General features: G+C 38.5%; 1 protein-coding gene across 1 annotated transcript in view; it reads right to left on the bottom strand.

The window, feature by feature from the left end:
* Window positions 1-1,531: 1,531 nt before the first annotated feature.
* The window catches only part of LOC140228905 (spondin-1-like), an 84,750-nt gene continuing 68,696 nt past the window's right edge, over window positions 1,532-17,585 (bottom strand). The window contains exons 7-12 of the mRNA XM_072309174.1: window positions 9,225-9,482; window positions 8,439-8,625; window positions 7,600-7,860; window positions 6,675-6,710; window positions 5,250-5,423; window positions 1,532-4,346 (exon numbers count right to left, since the gene is read on the bottom strand). Of these exons, the coding sequence (XP_072165275.1) occupies window positions 4,165-4,346; window positions 5,250-5,423; window positions 6,675-6,710; window positions 7,600-7,860; window positions 8,439-8,625; window positions 9,225-9,482 (1,098 nt within the window). The 3' untranslated portion in view covers window positions 1,532-4,164. The remainder of the gene's footprint in view (window positions 4,347-5,249; window positions 5,424-6,674; window positions 6,711-7,599; window positions 7,861-8,438; window positions 8,626-9,224; window positions 9,483-17,585) is intronic.

The following is a 17,585-nucleotide window of genomic DNA, read 5'->3' as shown; positions in this document are numbered from 1 at the left end:
AAATTGATCAAAAACTGTGGGAGGAGTTCGCGACGCAAGATTTGTACCCATTTTTGCCCATAATATGCCGTTACCATGGCAACGTACTTTTGGGTACTGTCAAAAAATATGTCTTGCACATCTACAACCCAAGGCACACATCTGTGCCAAGTTTTATGGGAATCGGTTGAAAACTGAGGAAGTAGTTCGCGACGCAAAATTTGCAACGGACTGACCGCCCGACCGGCTGCTGATTCCTATATACCCCCTTCAAACTTCATTTGGCGGGGGTATAATTAGATGGGAGGGACCTAAGATAATTACAGGGGACTTAATCATACCTTAATTACGTCCTCAGAATACCGATTTTTACCCATGATTAAGGGCCTATTAACTTCACGACTTAATCACGAAGTTAATTACAGACTTAATTACGACCTCAGAATACCACCCCTGTTTGTCATTTTGCCTCTGACAAAGCTGCTAGGATTGAAAGCTCAGGCCCCTTTTGACTCCAAGAGATACAATACTTTGCATTCTCATAGGTTAACACATAAAATTTAGGTGGGACCAGACAATTTGCCTTAAGAGTGGATTCCCCTGTATGTTTACTGCACACAGCATTTTTTACATTGTGAAAGTAGCCTTTGTGTGTGTGTGTGTGTGTGTGTGTGTGTGTGTGTGTGTGTGCATAAAACAAAACACATTTACACATACATGTACTATATTCGCTTAAAAGAATTTGACAGCATAAAAATGTATGTCAATGATGTAATTTCAAATGTCTTTTTTTTTTCTCTCCATGCTAATCATCGCCTTTGCTGATGGAAAAACACATGACAGCCAAATAATCCTTTAAGTTCATATGAAAGTGCAAAAAGAAGGGTGTGTATGAAGGTTTCATGACATCTGCTCCTGTGACGATCGCTCTCATGACATATCTGCATGTTAACCCTGAAAGGGCCGGGGGGGCGGAATCCGCCCCCCCCCCCCCTCGACGTTTCGCGCTATAATTCTGTAACGCGAGAAGGCCTCATCGCGAGGCTTTTTGACTTTCTTCGTTCAAGTCTCGCGCAACTTTTGAGACCAAATTTGCAACGTCCGCGCATACTTTTGCGAAGCCACGCCCATTTTTGTAACGGAAAGTCGCTCCAAAACGGGCACAATTTTGTGATTTTGTGTACATTTCCTATGGAAAACAGTGCTCTGTCATGAAAGGCATAAAAACCTGATTATTTTTACAATTAATCACTTTCATTGATTAATTTTGTGCTAATTATGGTAGAAAAGTGGTCAGTGACAATTTCCAATGAAAAAACAAAATATCACCTTGAGCTTAATTTGCATAATTAATTAATTAAAATTAGAAATTGATTGTTTCAAAAAATCTTATAACACAATCTTGTAGATTATGACGCGGGTCTCACGCATGCAAAATTTCATCGCGATCGCACCACCGATGGCCGAGATCTCCCGTACATCTAGTAAAGGCATGAGTAAGCATTTTTGCTACAAAATGACATAGCGTGACAATGTGATTAAAAATGCAAGAAAGTACATTTATTGTCATGTATATCAAGATGAGTACAATCAAAAGTTCTTCATGAAATCACATGTTTACTTGAACACCAAAATTAGCAGAACAATAATTGGTGTGGTGTACACTGGTGGAGGATTGTAACACCCATAATATAAAGGAAATTCAACAAAAAATCACTTTTCTAGAATCATGAAAGAGCAGTGGACCAACCTCTTTCAGAAAGCAGGGGGAATAATTGCTACCCTTAACATATGTCAATATCAAGTTGATGGAATTTGTAATTTTCATGAAAAATGGATTTTTGTAGAATTTTCTTTATATTTTCTTGGTATTGTTGTCCACTCATACGTCATAACCTCTAGTAGTCTCCTCATCCAGCGGTTCCAACACCAAAACTTTAAAAATTCATAACTTTTGCATCGATTGTCTGATTTTCTTCAAACTTTCACTGATGTGTTCTACTAATGTTGCTGCTTTCACTCAATCCACATTGCTCTTGGGGTTTATCTTCCCTTTAAGACAGTACATCATCAGAATGTTGTTTTTTTTTTTTGTATCAGGGTTCTAAAAATTCATCTTCATGACAAAATCTGGGAATCAAGCCCATACGGAAAATACTCAATTTTTTTCCTCTATAAAGGTCTACTCTTGATTAACAGTAGATTGGTCAACATGTTGTGAAATGCATACCTCTGAATATATCTTTAAATGGCTATTGCCATGAAATCATTATTTATACAGAGCATTTTAGTAATGCAGTTGCAAAGATCTACCATTACCTGGTACCTCAGCAACAATGCCAGCATGCTACTCTCGTATGTACCCCCTGTTGCTTGCATAGATAGCTCGAACTAGATTGTCAAGCGGTTTTGAAATGCATTTGCTTCTTTTTTTCTCTTCTTTCTTTTTCTCAAAGGATAGAGGAAGGGAAATAGAGTGACTAATAGGAGAGCTTTCATTTGTATGCCTATTCTAGAAATGAGAGCTTTGTCACTCAGATCTTTTTAAGTGCCTGATGAATCAATCGAGCAATAATCTTGATTTCCCATGGTAGGCAGAACAGAGCCACACAGCCTTGCAAGGATGGTGCTGTGGGTATTAAAGGCAAAGATAATGCTCATGCTGCCGACTAGGCGCTCCTTTTTTGCTACATATGCATTCATCGTAACAAAGAAAGAACTGGAGGCACAGTAGCATTCTCTTTCAGTCGACAAATATGCCTCAGAAGTGCGTGTCGTCTGTAACCCCTGCAATAGGGAGCTTTCGCAGTGGCGACACGTTAAATCGTGCATGTCGTGTGCAAATTTCCACAGTTGGCTTACTGTAGTTGCGAGCTCAACATCCTGTGTACATTCAAATCTAAAATGGTATTCGGACAAAATATTTTATGACGATGAGAATGCTACTTGAACTCACTTATGTTTTCTCACCACTGTATTAGGTCAATTTCATAACATTAAAAACAACTACTTATTACATATACTTCTGGAACACGAATTTCAGAAGGGGAAAATAGAAACATGATTTACTTTGGCTATCTGGAAATGAATAATTGTTCACTTCTATCTAAAATGATGAAAAGGAGTTCCATAAATCATTAACAGTGCATTCAAATATCTTCTAATTTGATTGAAAGAATTGACATAAAAACAGGCAGCTAACTTTTTTTTCCTGACTCGCTAGTTTCACTCGGTGATATGTAGTCACTATGTAATGTGTAATGCATACTGACTGCTAAACTAGGTGGCAGTGCGTGAAGTGGTTACTTTCTATACAAGCAGAAATTTACTGTACTGTGGAAAAATATACTTTATTTACAATGATTCATACAAAGAAACACCCCAACACTCTCAAAAGACTCTCAGAGAAAAATAGGCCAGAGATCTAACTAGCACAGTGAGTTTTTCAAAGGGCTACAAATGCAAAGGTGGCAAACTCTATGAAAAATTGGTATCATTACATACAGCTTGAGCTAACAACTAAAACTTCAGCATCCATGGGTGTCTTTCGTTACAATCAAGTATTCAAATTTTCTGACACTTAAAAGCATTAAATAAACCAATGCACTCATATCCAACAACATTGATTTCACTGCTTTTGAAAGAGAAATGCTGGATAATAATGCTAATGAATCAAACAATATATTGCAAATCATGTAGGTTACACAATGAAATGGACTTGGTGAGTGGTGCACAGCAAATAATCAAAGTAATAGTTTTGTTGTATAACAAAAGGCCCATCCACACACTGTAGACAAAACAAAAATATATATTGAGCACTCCTCATACGCAAGTGAAACAAACGTCTTCACGTATGTTGCAATATTTTTATCAAAATGCTGTCAAAACCACTGGAGAGGGTAAGATAGTGACGTAATATTTCACAGACATTGATTCAACCTTCTTGTATTAAATCCTAACATACATTTGTGTTGTCTTGTTTTAGTCTGTCTATTTTAGTCACGTAAAAAATGACTACTTGCTGATTGCAGTGTTTGATATCATAGGTTGCTTCACTTTTTATCCCCTACTGCAGGATTAATATTGGTAATGAAGTTCAGGTAATCCCTCCTCTGTGAGCACACTCAAACAAAAACATAGCATTATGAGGATTAAAAAATAAAAACACACTCAATCCGTCTCTCGCTAGCATGGATTGAGATTGCAAACGCGCAGTTCCTTGAGGGCGCCACACTCTGCACCACGTCCACGTTGTGTCCGTTTGATGCTCCGCATCCTGAACTGCTCCCCTTCCCCACAGGAGACAGTGCACTCCGACCACGGACCCCAAGCACCCATGACGCAGTCACGTGACTTGTCCCTTGACGCTGGAGGTACACACAAGTCACATGGATCATAATAACAATACTCTTTGACGTAACATGGATTACAGAATATACATAACAAAACACATTGAAAGTACAGTGATTTGAAGTAGAGTCATGGTTCTAAATACAGACACCTTTTTTTTCTTGTGTTACCTCATGATACAAGTCTTTGATCTGGCTGTTCAACACATGTTCCATATACAAACTGGCAAAAGATACAGTAAAATTATCAGCATTCTAGATCACTGTAGTATGAATAACTCTGCTAACACTATTGTTTTGAATGAGGCTGATTGACTGTATAAGTTAAATTAATATGGCTTGATGTGGCATTTGAAGACTATTTAGGTTGAGTTTTTTCCCAAATACTGGACGCACAATACCTGTGTCATGTGCAGCGTTATGTGCCATGATACTTACAAAGAGGTTATAGGTGACTTATTTTCAACTAGTTTCCAATGGTTTGGTTTTCCTAAATCATCTTGAAAAAAAAATATATATATATTTCAGAGGAAGGTAAATGATCAGAAATGGTAATCTATCAGTCATCGGACCATTTCCCTTTTCTCCCTCTTCTCATTTTTTTTTTTTTTTGCATCTACCATACTTCTATGTCCATTTAAATTCCTGTATCTATAAACTTTAAAACCCCCACCCCTTGCTACCGCTGCCCCTTACTTGTCAAAGGCCCATGGTCCCCTAGCTCCAACTGCTCTTCTTTTGCTCAATAAATCTGCACAATTAATGACTTCTGTTTTTTCCCCCTCCATCCTCCATTTACAGTGTCTGCCAATATTGGAGACAACCCAACCCCATCCTCCTCCTCCCACTAGTATCCCAACTCCTACTCAGTAACATTATATATCTATCAAGACATATGCTTCTCTTCTCTCTCCTACTTACTGCATCGGCCAAGATTGCACTTCTCCTTCTCCCTGGTGGGTCCGCAGGCCAGGCCACCGTTCCTTGGTCTCTGCTTGATCATCCGCTGGCGTGTCCGCTTGCCCTTGCCACAGGACTTTGAGCACTCTGACCACGGACCCCAAGCGGCCATCATACAGTCCCTGACCCTTCCACCTGCAGACACCCAACCATTGGGGGGGGGGGGGGGGGGGGGTAAATAACGATGGCATAGTAAACGCTGAGCAGCAATCCACAAACAATAGTAACCGATCAGTTTGGTGCTGCATAGAAATTAGACTGAGCCACTGTAATATCTTACTGCTATGTCCATGTATCATAATAGCAATAAATGATAGCTAAATAGATAGATATATATATATAGATAGACAGACAGACAGATAGATATATAGATACATACATACATACATACATACATACATACATACATACATACATGCACACATACATACATAGCCAGATATATAGAATGACTGATGGACAGTTAGAAAAGCAGACTGACCGATGCACAAACTGACGATTACTGTAGATAGATTGACACACACATAATATACATGCAGATATACAGACAGATACCTAAAGGAATATAAAAAGACAGGAGTACAGAGTTTGATGAAATGATTGGGCATATAGCAATGCAAAGGGAGAACTGTTCATATCTTTATTCTCAAAAATATAAAATTCATATCATGACAGGGATTCCAGTAACCATAGTAAAACAGACATGTCTGAAGCATACTATTCACTATTTTATTTTTTACATAGATTACATTCAGTTAAAGGGATCGTATAATTCTGGTTGAGACCTAATTTCATGTTTCCAACATTTTTTTTTTTTTTTTGTGAGATAATGAGAAACCTCTTGTGAAATATGAAAGAGCATGTAATTCTATGAGGAATTCGACATTTATTTGATGAAAATTGGTTTTGAAATGGCTGAGATATCCAAAAAAGAGCGATTTTAATAAAGTGTGGGAGCCACACTTTATTACGATTGCTTTGTCTTACTTTGTTTTTGGATGTTTCAGTCATTCCAAACCTGATTTTCATCGAATAAACTTTGAACTTCTCTTCAAATGGTATGCTCCGTACTATAGCATAAGTGTTTTCTTGGTAACTCGCAAAAAGTTAAAAGCCCAATTCTCATCTCCACCAATACTGTACCATCCCTTTAACTTCTCCCTTGAAAATGCAAATAAAAAAGCTGTAAAGACTGAAACAAATATTCATGCCAGTTGAAATAACTTTCCAGAAAGGAAAGTTTCTTCCCCCACAGAGTTTTGCAGTTATTTTATTGTCACAGTACAGGTATATCCTAAGATGCTGAATATGAAAGATAATCACAGCACATATGACTTTACAACAAAGAAACAATATTCAGGCATCGGTACAAGTGGAAGCACTTACCTCTTCTTTTGGGAGGCATTGTTTGCAAGTCTGTACCTTGAGTATGGAGAAAGCAAAGAGAGTTATTAATATGATAAGCTAAGGAATGATATCTTAGCATACCTAAGAGATTCAGCTCATTATACTTGTGCCCCAATATTGGCTGAGAATACCATCATTTCTACACTGAAGCTCCTCTTTGCAAATATAATAGGTTTCAAGTATGTAGTATTTAAAGCAGTACAGACATGACACCTGGCCCCATTTCATTAAAAAAAGTAGATATGATAGCAACTCTTGCTGGAGTGGCAATTGTCATGGTGACGACAAGAATCCAGCTTCCTGATTGGCTGTTTCTTAGAAAGTTGCCATTTCAGCAAGAGTTGCTATCCTAACATCTTTTATAAAATGGGATCCTAATGTCTAAAGAGAAAATAAGATTGTGTGCATTAAAAGTTTGGCAGCTTTGCTCATGTACTGAAACTAGCTCTTGGGATCATCATCATAATCATCGCTGTCGCCATTTTCATTATCATCATCATCTTTAGGTGTTGCCCTTTAGCACAACAAAATCTGGATTTCTAGCCTTGCCTAGTGGATTTATAATGAGTCATCACAGTCCTTTTTGGTTATCTTCAACATCACATTATCATCACTATCACTATTATCATCATTATCAACATCTTCACTGCCACAGGTGGTCTTTGATGGTTCAAATCCCAGCTGTGCAAACACACCTGTCTATCCTTGGATAAGCTATTTCACCTGTAAGTCCCCCCCCCCCCCCTCGCCCCCTTAACTAAGGTGTGTACATAAATAAGTGCCCGTGTTATGATACTGGTAAGACTCTCTGGAAGAACAGTGCTTTTACAGAAGAAGCTAGCCTGATTGAAGCAGATCATTACATCATGACTTTGCTTCATTTGCAAGATGGCCACAAACTCACCTTCACCCATATTCTTAGGGGGCATGGTCACACCTAGCTGCTTGGGAGGCATGGTTGGGTCGGGCCCCATGACCTTTGGTGGCATGGTGGGGTCGGGGCCCATGACCTTTGGTGGCATGGTTGGGTCGGGCCCCATGACCTTCGGTGGCATGGTGGGGTCGGGCCCCATGACCTTTGGAGGCATGCTGGGGTTATGACCCATGACCTTTGGTGGCATTGTCGGGCCACCTCCCATCATTCCTTTCTTAGGTGGCATCACACCTGAATGAAAACATCAAATGAAGAAACTATGAAACTGAAGAAACTAAAAATATTACAAAAGATAACCAAATTCTGCCATATATCACTTTGGAATGGAATGCTTTTGGCTACAAATTTTGGTTGACATAGTAACATCTTGCAGAAACAGTATTTCTCTCACATCGTTATCCTATGATCATCATGCATTTTGAATTTCATCTCAATTATTGCAAAAAAAAACCCAACCCAAACTGTTGGAGTAGTTTGCCCTTGCCACAATTATCCTCGGCTGACCAAACATAAAAACTATGTCTGATGCACATTCAAACATTACAGTCCTTATGCACAGGCCTTCCAAGCTTCATCTATGAAATCACTCAAATATTTTGCAATTGGTTTTAGTAACCGATCATCAGATTGTACGCTGATGCCATATAATTTATGGTTAGAGTATGATGAAGTAAATAATCATTATGGCCTTTACTGCCACTATAAAACAGTGTGGTGAATGGAAAATAAAACCTGAATCTCAGGTTAACAGGACAATCACAGAAAACGTCATGGACAGGGACCATGCTGTCATCAAACTTGATCCAAACCTGTGTTTGGGTCTATTGAGTGGTCTGTATCGGGGCTGGTGCGGTTGCGAATATCCAGCCTCTCAAGAATGACGGTCGCCAGGGGCGGGATGGCAGATCTGTCTCTCCGATAGAATGACCTCCAGCGCTGGTCTGTACTGGTAATGGGTTGGATCCGTTCTGGTGGCTCCAAGGGGGCATTACTGGCCTTGGGGAAGGGAGGAAAACAAAATCCAATGTGGGTTTGGAATTGAAGGTCAATCGATGGACTGCAAATATGAACAAAAATCCATTTTGTGAAAAATCAATTCTTTTGAGACTGTTGCTATGATTTGTAGGACAATGTACCTCATCTACATTCCATGGTAAAGTGAATGAATTCTATTTGGGAACATGCACTGGGGTGTAACTGGCCAAGCTGTCCCATAACTGTTTGTTAAACCTCCAAAACTTTTATTTATCGCAAAGTTTAACCAACTCAGGTTTAAACAATTCCACAGTTCCTCCTGAATGTCAAGAAGAAAAAATAAAAATAGGGATTATTACATAATCATTGTTCACTGATAGCTAGTATCAGTTATGTATGTGCTGACTGGCGATAAATGAAGGTCAGAAGAAAAGCCGCTTGGCAAACAAAGCACACTAGAGTGAGGGTAACAAATTATCAAAACATATGAGAATAATAAAAAGAGAATTATATTCAGTTGGATGCAGGCAGGTCACATAAGGTAGGGGTCAAGGGCGATGAAACCACTTCAGACACACTGAATTCCCATGCAAATCCAACACAAATATCACTTCTCTTACTTTGTAGGTACGGCCGCTGTCAGTACCAGCATCCCAGGGCTGGAGGTAGAAGACTTTCCTCTCCACCCAGCCACAGTCCTCGGTACACATGTTCTCCCGTGTGATGCCCACACACCAGTCCGGACTGGGGCCCATCATGGAGAGGGCAGAGACCAAGTTCCTCCGGGAGTCCACGTTGAAGAGGGATGTCATGTTGCGCGTCACTCCATATGCAGGAAAAAGTCCTCGGCTGAGAATCACCGTCTTGACATTGGTGCCCTGTATTTAGAAAGTATAAAAAAGGGGAAAAAAGAGGAGAAAACAGGCCCTTTATTTTCATCAGTTTACAAAATGTATGTGTCAAAATTTCCAAATTTCTTGTAGGGGAGTACAACCTTCACAATTCTGCACAAAGGTACTGTAAAACCAGTAACACCTGCAACATGGAACTTTTGTAAATTGGAGCTGACAGCCTTTACCATTACCACTGGCATTGCTGCGCATTTTACTTTCATGAATCTTGGCTCCACACAAAATTCACCAAAGTTTTTCAATATGTATGTCTGGTTTTACAATAATTAGGACATAAAATTGTTACACATCCTCCAAAAACATGAAATTTTATTCATACAAGCAGAGAGAGAAAGGTTAGATTAAATTCAAGAATGTTTTCAAGGAACAATGTAATCACACCTTCACCACGGGAGATTTCTGTGTGCAGAATCCACAAAATGCTACATCACAGGCATTCAATTTTTCTAGCTAATATTTTTTCACTGTTTGGCTTAGATATAGCTGTTGCAGTGCCTTTGGGACATCTGTTCACACTGAAAACACTCTTCCTAAAGAGACAACTTCCATTTCACTGTACTTTGTAAGAGGTTTTTTTTTCCACACTTTGTGCAAATTCTGCATAAAGCCAGAGACTCCAACTCTCCCATTTTCGACAGGAGATCTCCCGCCCAAAACCCATTTTTGCAAAATCTCCCGTTCTCCCGCTTGAGATTTAATTTCTCCCGCCCTGGCTCTGTGTCTCCCGTTGGAAAGGATTTCTTACTTATTGTTATCGTATATTGAAAAAATAAGCCTTAGATAGCACCAGAGAGCATCTAGAACCCTAGGAATTTCACGCCTCGCACACATCAACTTGGAGTCTCCCGTTTGCAAGGGGTTTCAGGCGGGAGAATCTCCAGATCAGAAGGTGCTTTGGGTTGGAGTCTCTGTAAAGCTGAGAAATTTTTACAAGAGAGATCTCTTTCTATGACTATCTCCTGTAGATGTGAACCTCTTGGTACCACAAAACACATATAAAACAATGATGCACTGTCTTTCTCAAATATGTTACAACTGACAGTATACATTTTCATCACATGTTTCACAGATAACTCTCGCTTAAGAAGATGTTCAGCATTACTATGTCCATATATTATCTGCACAAAATTGATGGATATAAACTTAGTCCCCTGATGACACTTAGCAGCATCTAAGATGCATTGAACATACCAGTAGTCAGATAAATGCACATTCTTCACCCTCAATAAAAGTCAGGGATTTTTTTTTTTTGCTAGTAAGTTGTACATGTCCCATTGTTATTACCAGAGACTGTAAACAGTGACAAATGTCTATGCATGACAGAGCATATCCAATGGAGCACACTTTCAATGTCACATAGCTTTTTCTCTGTTCTCTCTTTTCCCTCTTTCTCTCTCTCTGTCTCTCTTTCTCTTAACTCTTATCTTTCCATAGTACCTTTTTCTCCAATTCTGTCTCTTGTGATGTCATAATTCGTTAATTCCTTATTGTCACACATTTCCTCCTTTTTTTTTAACATCTCTGTAATTATTTTTTCTTTACCTTGCTACAGCTCTCTTTCTTTTTTTTTTTTTACTCATTCTTCCCCTCTATATTTCTTTTCTATTTTTCTTTTCTCTCTCTCTCCCACTATCCAAGCTACTAATTTCTTTCTCATCTGCTTTTCTCCTGTCATAAATACATTTATGTAGCAATTCAGTCTGATAAGTTGATTGGAAGAAGGGTGTAAATGTTCTAGCTTCTGCGAAGTGTCAGATATTTTTTTCATGGTTCTAAACTGACAGTTTGGTGCGCTGGTATCAGCTGTCTTCCTTCTCTTGTAATTTACTGCGATGAGAGAGAAATAAGTCAGGTCAATGCAGACGGCCCTACAATGTGTCTCGCCTCCTGTCTCTCCTCCTAAACTTTTTAATTAGACACTGTGATATTCATCAACATGTCTCTGGGCAGACAGGGGGCCCCACCCATTTCACACCAAAATCTATAATCTGTCTACACCTGCCAGTCCTACGAAAAGAGGGGATCAGTCACGTCTGGGGTAGAGACGGCCCACAACCCGACAGATCACGTCCCTACAGTCTCACCTCTTTTTGCGGTTTACTTGTTTTATTTCGACTGCGGGGACTGCGAAACGGATTAAGGTATCTCGCAGGTTTCGCCGGTGTCTGCTACATCTCATCAGACCTCTCACCTTGGATACCTCTTGCGGATTGTCTGCTTTTGCACGAACTTCTCTGTCACTATGAGTGCAGGTTCATCGTCAGTCACAGAAAATGTTCTAACATTCCAGAGAACATGAAGCCTTCTAGCACTGCACAAACCACTGGGCAAGTATTCTGCACATCAAGACTATCACGACACATTTCAAACTGGAGGAGGGGTCAAATGACTAAAAAAATACCAGTATTGAAAATTTGCTGTCTGCAAAGACATCTCTACTATCTGCACAATTGTCATCTGTCTACAACCGCGGCATATCATTTTCAATGCAACACTGCACATTCATTCTCTAATTCAGTGATGTACTTTGTGGGTACAGACTTTTAAATGGTCATTTCTATACTGTAAAAGTGTACATTTTTGCGGTGTTGAAATTTTTGCATATTTCACGTAACCAGAAGCTAGTGCAAATATTTTTGCTCGCCATAATGTTCAAGAAGTTAATGTCTTGATTCCGCGGAATTAAAAACATGCCAAACTCTTCTTAACTGGCCGAGTGCGAAAAATTAGTCACCCGAAAATATCCACTTTTACAGTAAGTTATTCATTTGATAGCAAAAGTATCATTATCAGCCGAGAAAGCTGTGAGAAAAAAAAAATGAAATCTAGGACATTTGGGCAGTAAAACTGTTGAATGAAGAACCAAGAGGTACATAAAATTTTACTTCAGCAGCCTGTACATGGCTTACACTTTCCGTCCTAACATTCAGTCACTAGAAAGGTAATCTCATTACACTTTTACTAGCCTTAAAATGAACGATATTTTAATGTTTAATTGACCATGATAAATTATACCCCAAGAACGTATGCATGGTTCACACTTTTCTACAAGTTATATCATTGATGGCATGTCGGATGTTTATTTTTGTGTGTGTGTGTGTGTTTTACTCTGACACTGCACTCTTCCTTCTTGTGAGTTGTTTTCCCCTGCATGGCATATAACGTGCATTTTGAATGCTGAATGTTTCAGTGACCCTACAAAGGACAGAAAAGTCATGAATATTCCTTGTCCTGACGTGACTTTCCTCGCAAAAATCTAAACGCACAGCAGCATGTGACAGCCAATATTGGTGGACAACACAGGAAAAGAAGACTGTATCACACACTTTTAAGAAAAACCAAAAAAAAAAAAAGAAGCGATCTTTGAATTATTGATCTCTTGAAATGTTAAAAAAAGTGCCTTCAGGATATATGCAGGTATATTTCATTTCAATCTTTCATAAGTTCTACAGTGAAAGTTGATTGTGAGAGTACACTCACCTTGATTTGCTATAAAGGTGATATCAAATGGTTCCATGACATTTGCTCCTGCGAAATTTGCTCCCATGAAATATCTGCACGTTAATCTAAACATAAATTCTACTCAAAAACATAACCCTAACCCTAATCCTAATCCTCACGACAAACTAAACCTAAAACCATATCACAACCATTACTCTAACCCTAAGTCCTTGGAGAAAATAAGACTGGAGCAACTGTTACAGGAATAGATGTTGTGTCACCATATCAATCGTCTCTATTCAAATAATTGATACTGTATGTACATATAAGTATTAGTGATCATATGTACATCATGTGTAGACAGTGGGAGTATTTTTTTTCCATTGTTCTGATGATTAATAGACCAAGAGAGTAAGTGAAGGAACCAGCATGGGGTATGAATCCATCACCTTCAGCTTACCAAGAATGTGGCACTACCCCCTGGGTGGGAACTAGTTCATGGTGGTTGGTCTGTTATGATATATATCAATTTAACATGCAATTTTCCTTCCACAGAGTAACAGTGTAAGAGACATTCATAACTGCACTCCTACTCCATGAAACATAACTCCTTTTGCTCATGTTCACTCCTAGTGAATATTCTGTCTGGATGTGGGATTCAGCAACTTATTTACTCTCCTGGTTGATGGCAAATTATTTGTCCCCACCAACCTAGTTTTTGAGGGATGTCATGATAGCGCCCAGACCTTCTTGAACATATGCCGTCATTTTTTTTTCCCACTACTCTAGATCTATAAAGTGGTTATGAGCAGATTAACATAGGTTAGCACTGACAGTGACACTCACTCTGGTAAGGATGAAATATAATGTCTTTGTCAACATTTAATCTAGAAAAATGTCAAAACACAAGATTGAATTGGGCTACTTCCATTATTCTTGAATATATTGATGAATGCACAGCATATTATCATATCATCAGTGACAATGGAACATTTAATACCGGAGGTAATTGTTTTCTCTCATCCATTTTAAACCATTAAAAAAATGCTAGCTAGCTCTCCATAGCATCTACTGGGACATTTCTCTCCTGTGTTCAAAGCCTTTTTAGAGATGTGATTTCAAAATGAGTACTTCACAAGAAAATTAAATACCATAATTCAAACAGGCATATCATTTGCATCAACAAATTCTGCCTGAATATATCAAAGTACAAAAAGATTCCTACTTAACCCATTCAGTACTAAATTCTGAAATCCCCATAGACTTAATACACAGGTCACCAGGTTCCCGTATGGAACAGGTTAATATTTCATGCAGTACAAAAATAGACTCATTTTTTCCCCCTCCACTGACTGTTATTTGGATCTGCCAAATCTATTCAGCAAATGCCTGGCATCCACAAAAGCTGTCTATCTGATGAGTCAGACTATTCCATAATCTTCTATAGAGCATGTTGAGCACCATATAATAGAAGCACCTGCTACCTTACCTATTCCAGTTACCTGCATTCAATGCCTGTATTGCCCGGTAATTTATACACTGTTATTAGGAGCCCTGGTAAAGAAACATGTGCTGTTAATGGCATGAACATCAATTCGCCCATTAGCACCATACTATGAACAAACTTAATTAATGCGAGGCAAGTTGTTTGCTCAGCAACACCACAGGCAGCACACGCTCACAAAAAAGAAAGAAAGAAAAGAAGGTATGATGAATAGATTAGAAAAACAATCAAATTGATGTCATACTAATTGTTGGTTGAGGAACTAATAACTGTCAGGTGATTAAGAATCACTTGGTAGATTGTATGGGTGTAATACATGTCTCATTCTCCTGTCCTATCGCCCCCCCCCCCCCCCCCCCCGATCTTTTAACCTATTGAGGATGGACTGATTTTGCTACAACATGCATTTCCCACAGACATCTGCCCGAGTTTATATTCTTGGGACTCGTCTTCAATGGGTTAATATCACACATTGTGAACAGATCACAACTTTTGAATTATAATAGCTACAATGCTGATATATGTAACTATGCCCAAAACTATAGGATTGATGACGATGAAGCTTTTCCTGTGGTTGTATAATAATATGTTAAATTGGCAGAAAAAAAACTTATTCTGCTCAAAGTACTTATTAATCAAGGAATTTCCACAGCTGTGATTGAATCTACTCAGTACAGACTTTTAAAGATATATTCCAGAAGGGGCACACTTTAAGGATAGATGCTGTTTATGCCATATATTTCATGGTGGAGTTATTGTTGTGAATCTCCCGAGTCAACTGATATTTGCTAAATTAACCCGTTGAGGACGAGTCCTGAGTATACTCGGGCAGGTGTCTATGGGAAATGTGTGTTGTAGCGAAATCAAACCGTCCTCAACGGGTTAACAATTTGTTATGAAATTGCCTACCATGGCACAAATGCAGCATAATTATCATGTCTTTATTAGGTGGAAAATTTCTAACTTTGCATCTTAAAATGGAGTAATACCTATTTCTCTTTCATTTGTTTTGATTCTCAAAGGCAAATTTCAGCACTCCTGAAATTCTTCCATATGTCCAAATTTATGTAATGCTTAGTTAGTAGCAGAATATGGTACATATACAGTTTATCTAGTTCAGTAATAATTGATGCATACGCTTTGCAAGTGAAAACAGTATCTATGCTGTGGACCTCTCTGAATATCAAAGAAGCCATTCAATTTTTAGTTGGGGTAGTGTTAAGGTGGGGTTGGGTGATAGTTGGGGTGAAGGGTAGGGTGGGGAAGATGAAGAGCATCAATCAGCAAAATGACACTACAATGTCCTCCCATTATTATACAACTTCCATCACAGAGGTGTGATGCACAGTGCACTTTTTTAACGTCGATCTGTCATGTTTTATGCATGCTGCATGGTCACAGAAAGTACATGACACCTCAAATGTCTACACTGCTGTTGTGACAGTAAAATTGATGTCAAAGACTAGTAGCACTTATCTGGTTCCATTGGTTTGCAGTACTCTATTACATTCAAGTTCAACAATAGACCCATTTGAAAACATCACTGAGCCTCATGTGTATTACTGGCCTGATAAGCAAAAATTATGATTATAAACTATATGTTACACGCAATTAAATGAATTTAAGAATTATTACTTCAAATTCTTCTTTTTTTTTTGTGCAAAAATCAGGCCTCTTGTATTTCTTCTACACTTCTCTTTTGCATCTTAAGTCTTCTACTTGACAATGATAATAGGTATCATTAAGAGAATACCATTTACTTTTCTATGCAAAATTCAGTCAATCCCCAGAGAAGAATGATAATGCACAATGCGATGACTATACAATAACTCATATTCTTCAATTGTCAAACTGTATATACTGCAAAATAGCTAGTGTTTTCACATTCAAGCAAGACACTGAAATACGTACCTCCGCACACACAGACACCAACACACACACATAAACAATCCTCCCTGACAAATTTGAAGAGGACTCTGGACATTTCTCAATGCCCAGCTATAAAGAGCTGTGCTTGTTTGTCGGCATGCTGCAAGGCATCTATTTTGTCCCATTAACTCTTGCCGCTTTGGCACAGAACTGTCGGACGCAATCCGCGAGACGAGAGCTCACCGACGTTCGGTGAGGACTCATTTAAGGATGCTCTCCTACAAGAGCTATCAAATCAAACACTCACATAAACATCCTTCTCCTATACTGATCGGAAGCTTGTGGCAAGATTTGGGAGTTACGCTGCGGAAGAGATGTGGCAGAAGCGGTGTCTCTGATGACAACGCTTCCTGCGGGATTATTCAAATGCCCTCCCACAATCAACACGGGACAAGTTTGCAATATCAATAATTTACAAGAGGCGAGGTATACATGGGAATAGAGTATCGCTTTAGGACACAAGGGAACCAACAATGTTACAGTGATATAAAAACCATAACATGAAGTTGTATTGCATCATAATTTTCACTGACATAAGGATGTTTGTGAACTCAAAGAATGTATCTTTTTACGAGATAAATATTTGTGTGTGTCCATGAAAATATATAAAATGCTGAGAAAAACACTCGAATGAGTTAGCTGCACTGATATCACATAGTTAGAGCCAAAAAATGTACATTCTAACTTGATAAAAAAGGGAGAATAGACAGTGGTATATAAAAAGAAAAAGAAGACCAAGCGACCAGAAAAACAATATACAAAGTACAAATGACAAAAGGAGACCAAAAAAATGAGCATTTTGATATGCAGATAGAAAGATACTGTATACGCTGTTATTTTCGCGTACAGATATTTTCGCGAATGAGGTCATAGACATTTTTGCGAGATGTTGTTTTTGCGAACCGATTCCAATGCTCATGTAAATGCACTATTACCCTAGCGAATGTAGACATTTTTGTGTTGTTAAATTCGCGATCCAACTGTGATTCATGAAATTCGTGAAAATCAAACCATCGCAAAAATAACAGCCTATACAGTAAATGACTACGAAATAAACAAATGAATCAATATAACATCTAGTGGACACAAAATATTCAAAAGTGATAGGTAGATCTATCTCTCTCATTCTCATTTTATAAACATATATATATATATATATATATATATATATATATATATATACATATATATATATA

The sequence above is a fragment of the Diadema setosum genome, chromosome 5, assembly GCF_964275005.1.
Source record: "Diadema setosum chromosome 5, eeDiaSeto1, whole genome shotgun sequence".
Taxonomy (NCBI): Eukaryota; Metazoa; Echinodermata; class Echinoidea; order Diadematoida; family Diadematidae; genus Diadema; species Diadema setosum.
The sequence above is the reverse complement of the archived record's forward strand: the minus strand, read 5'-3'. Positions and strand labels throughout refer to the sequence as shown.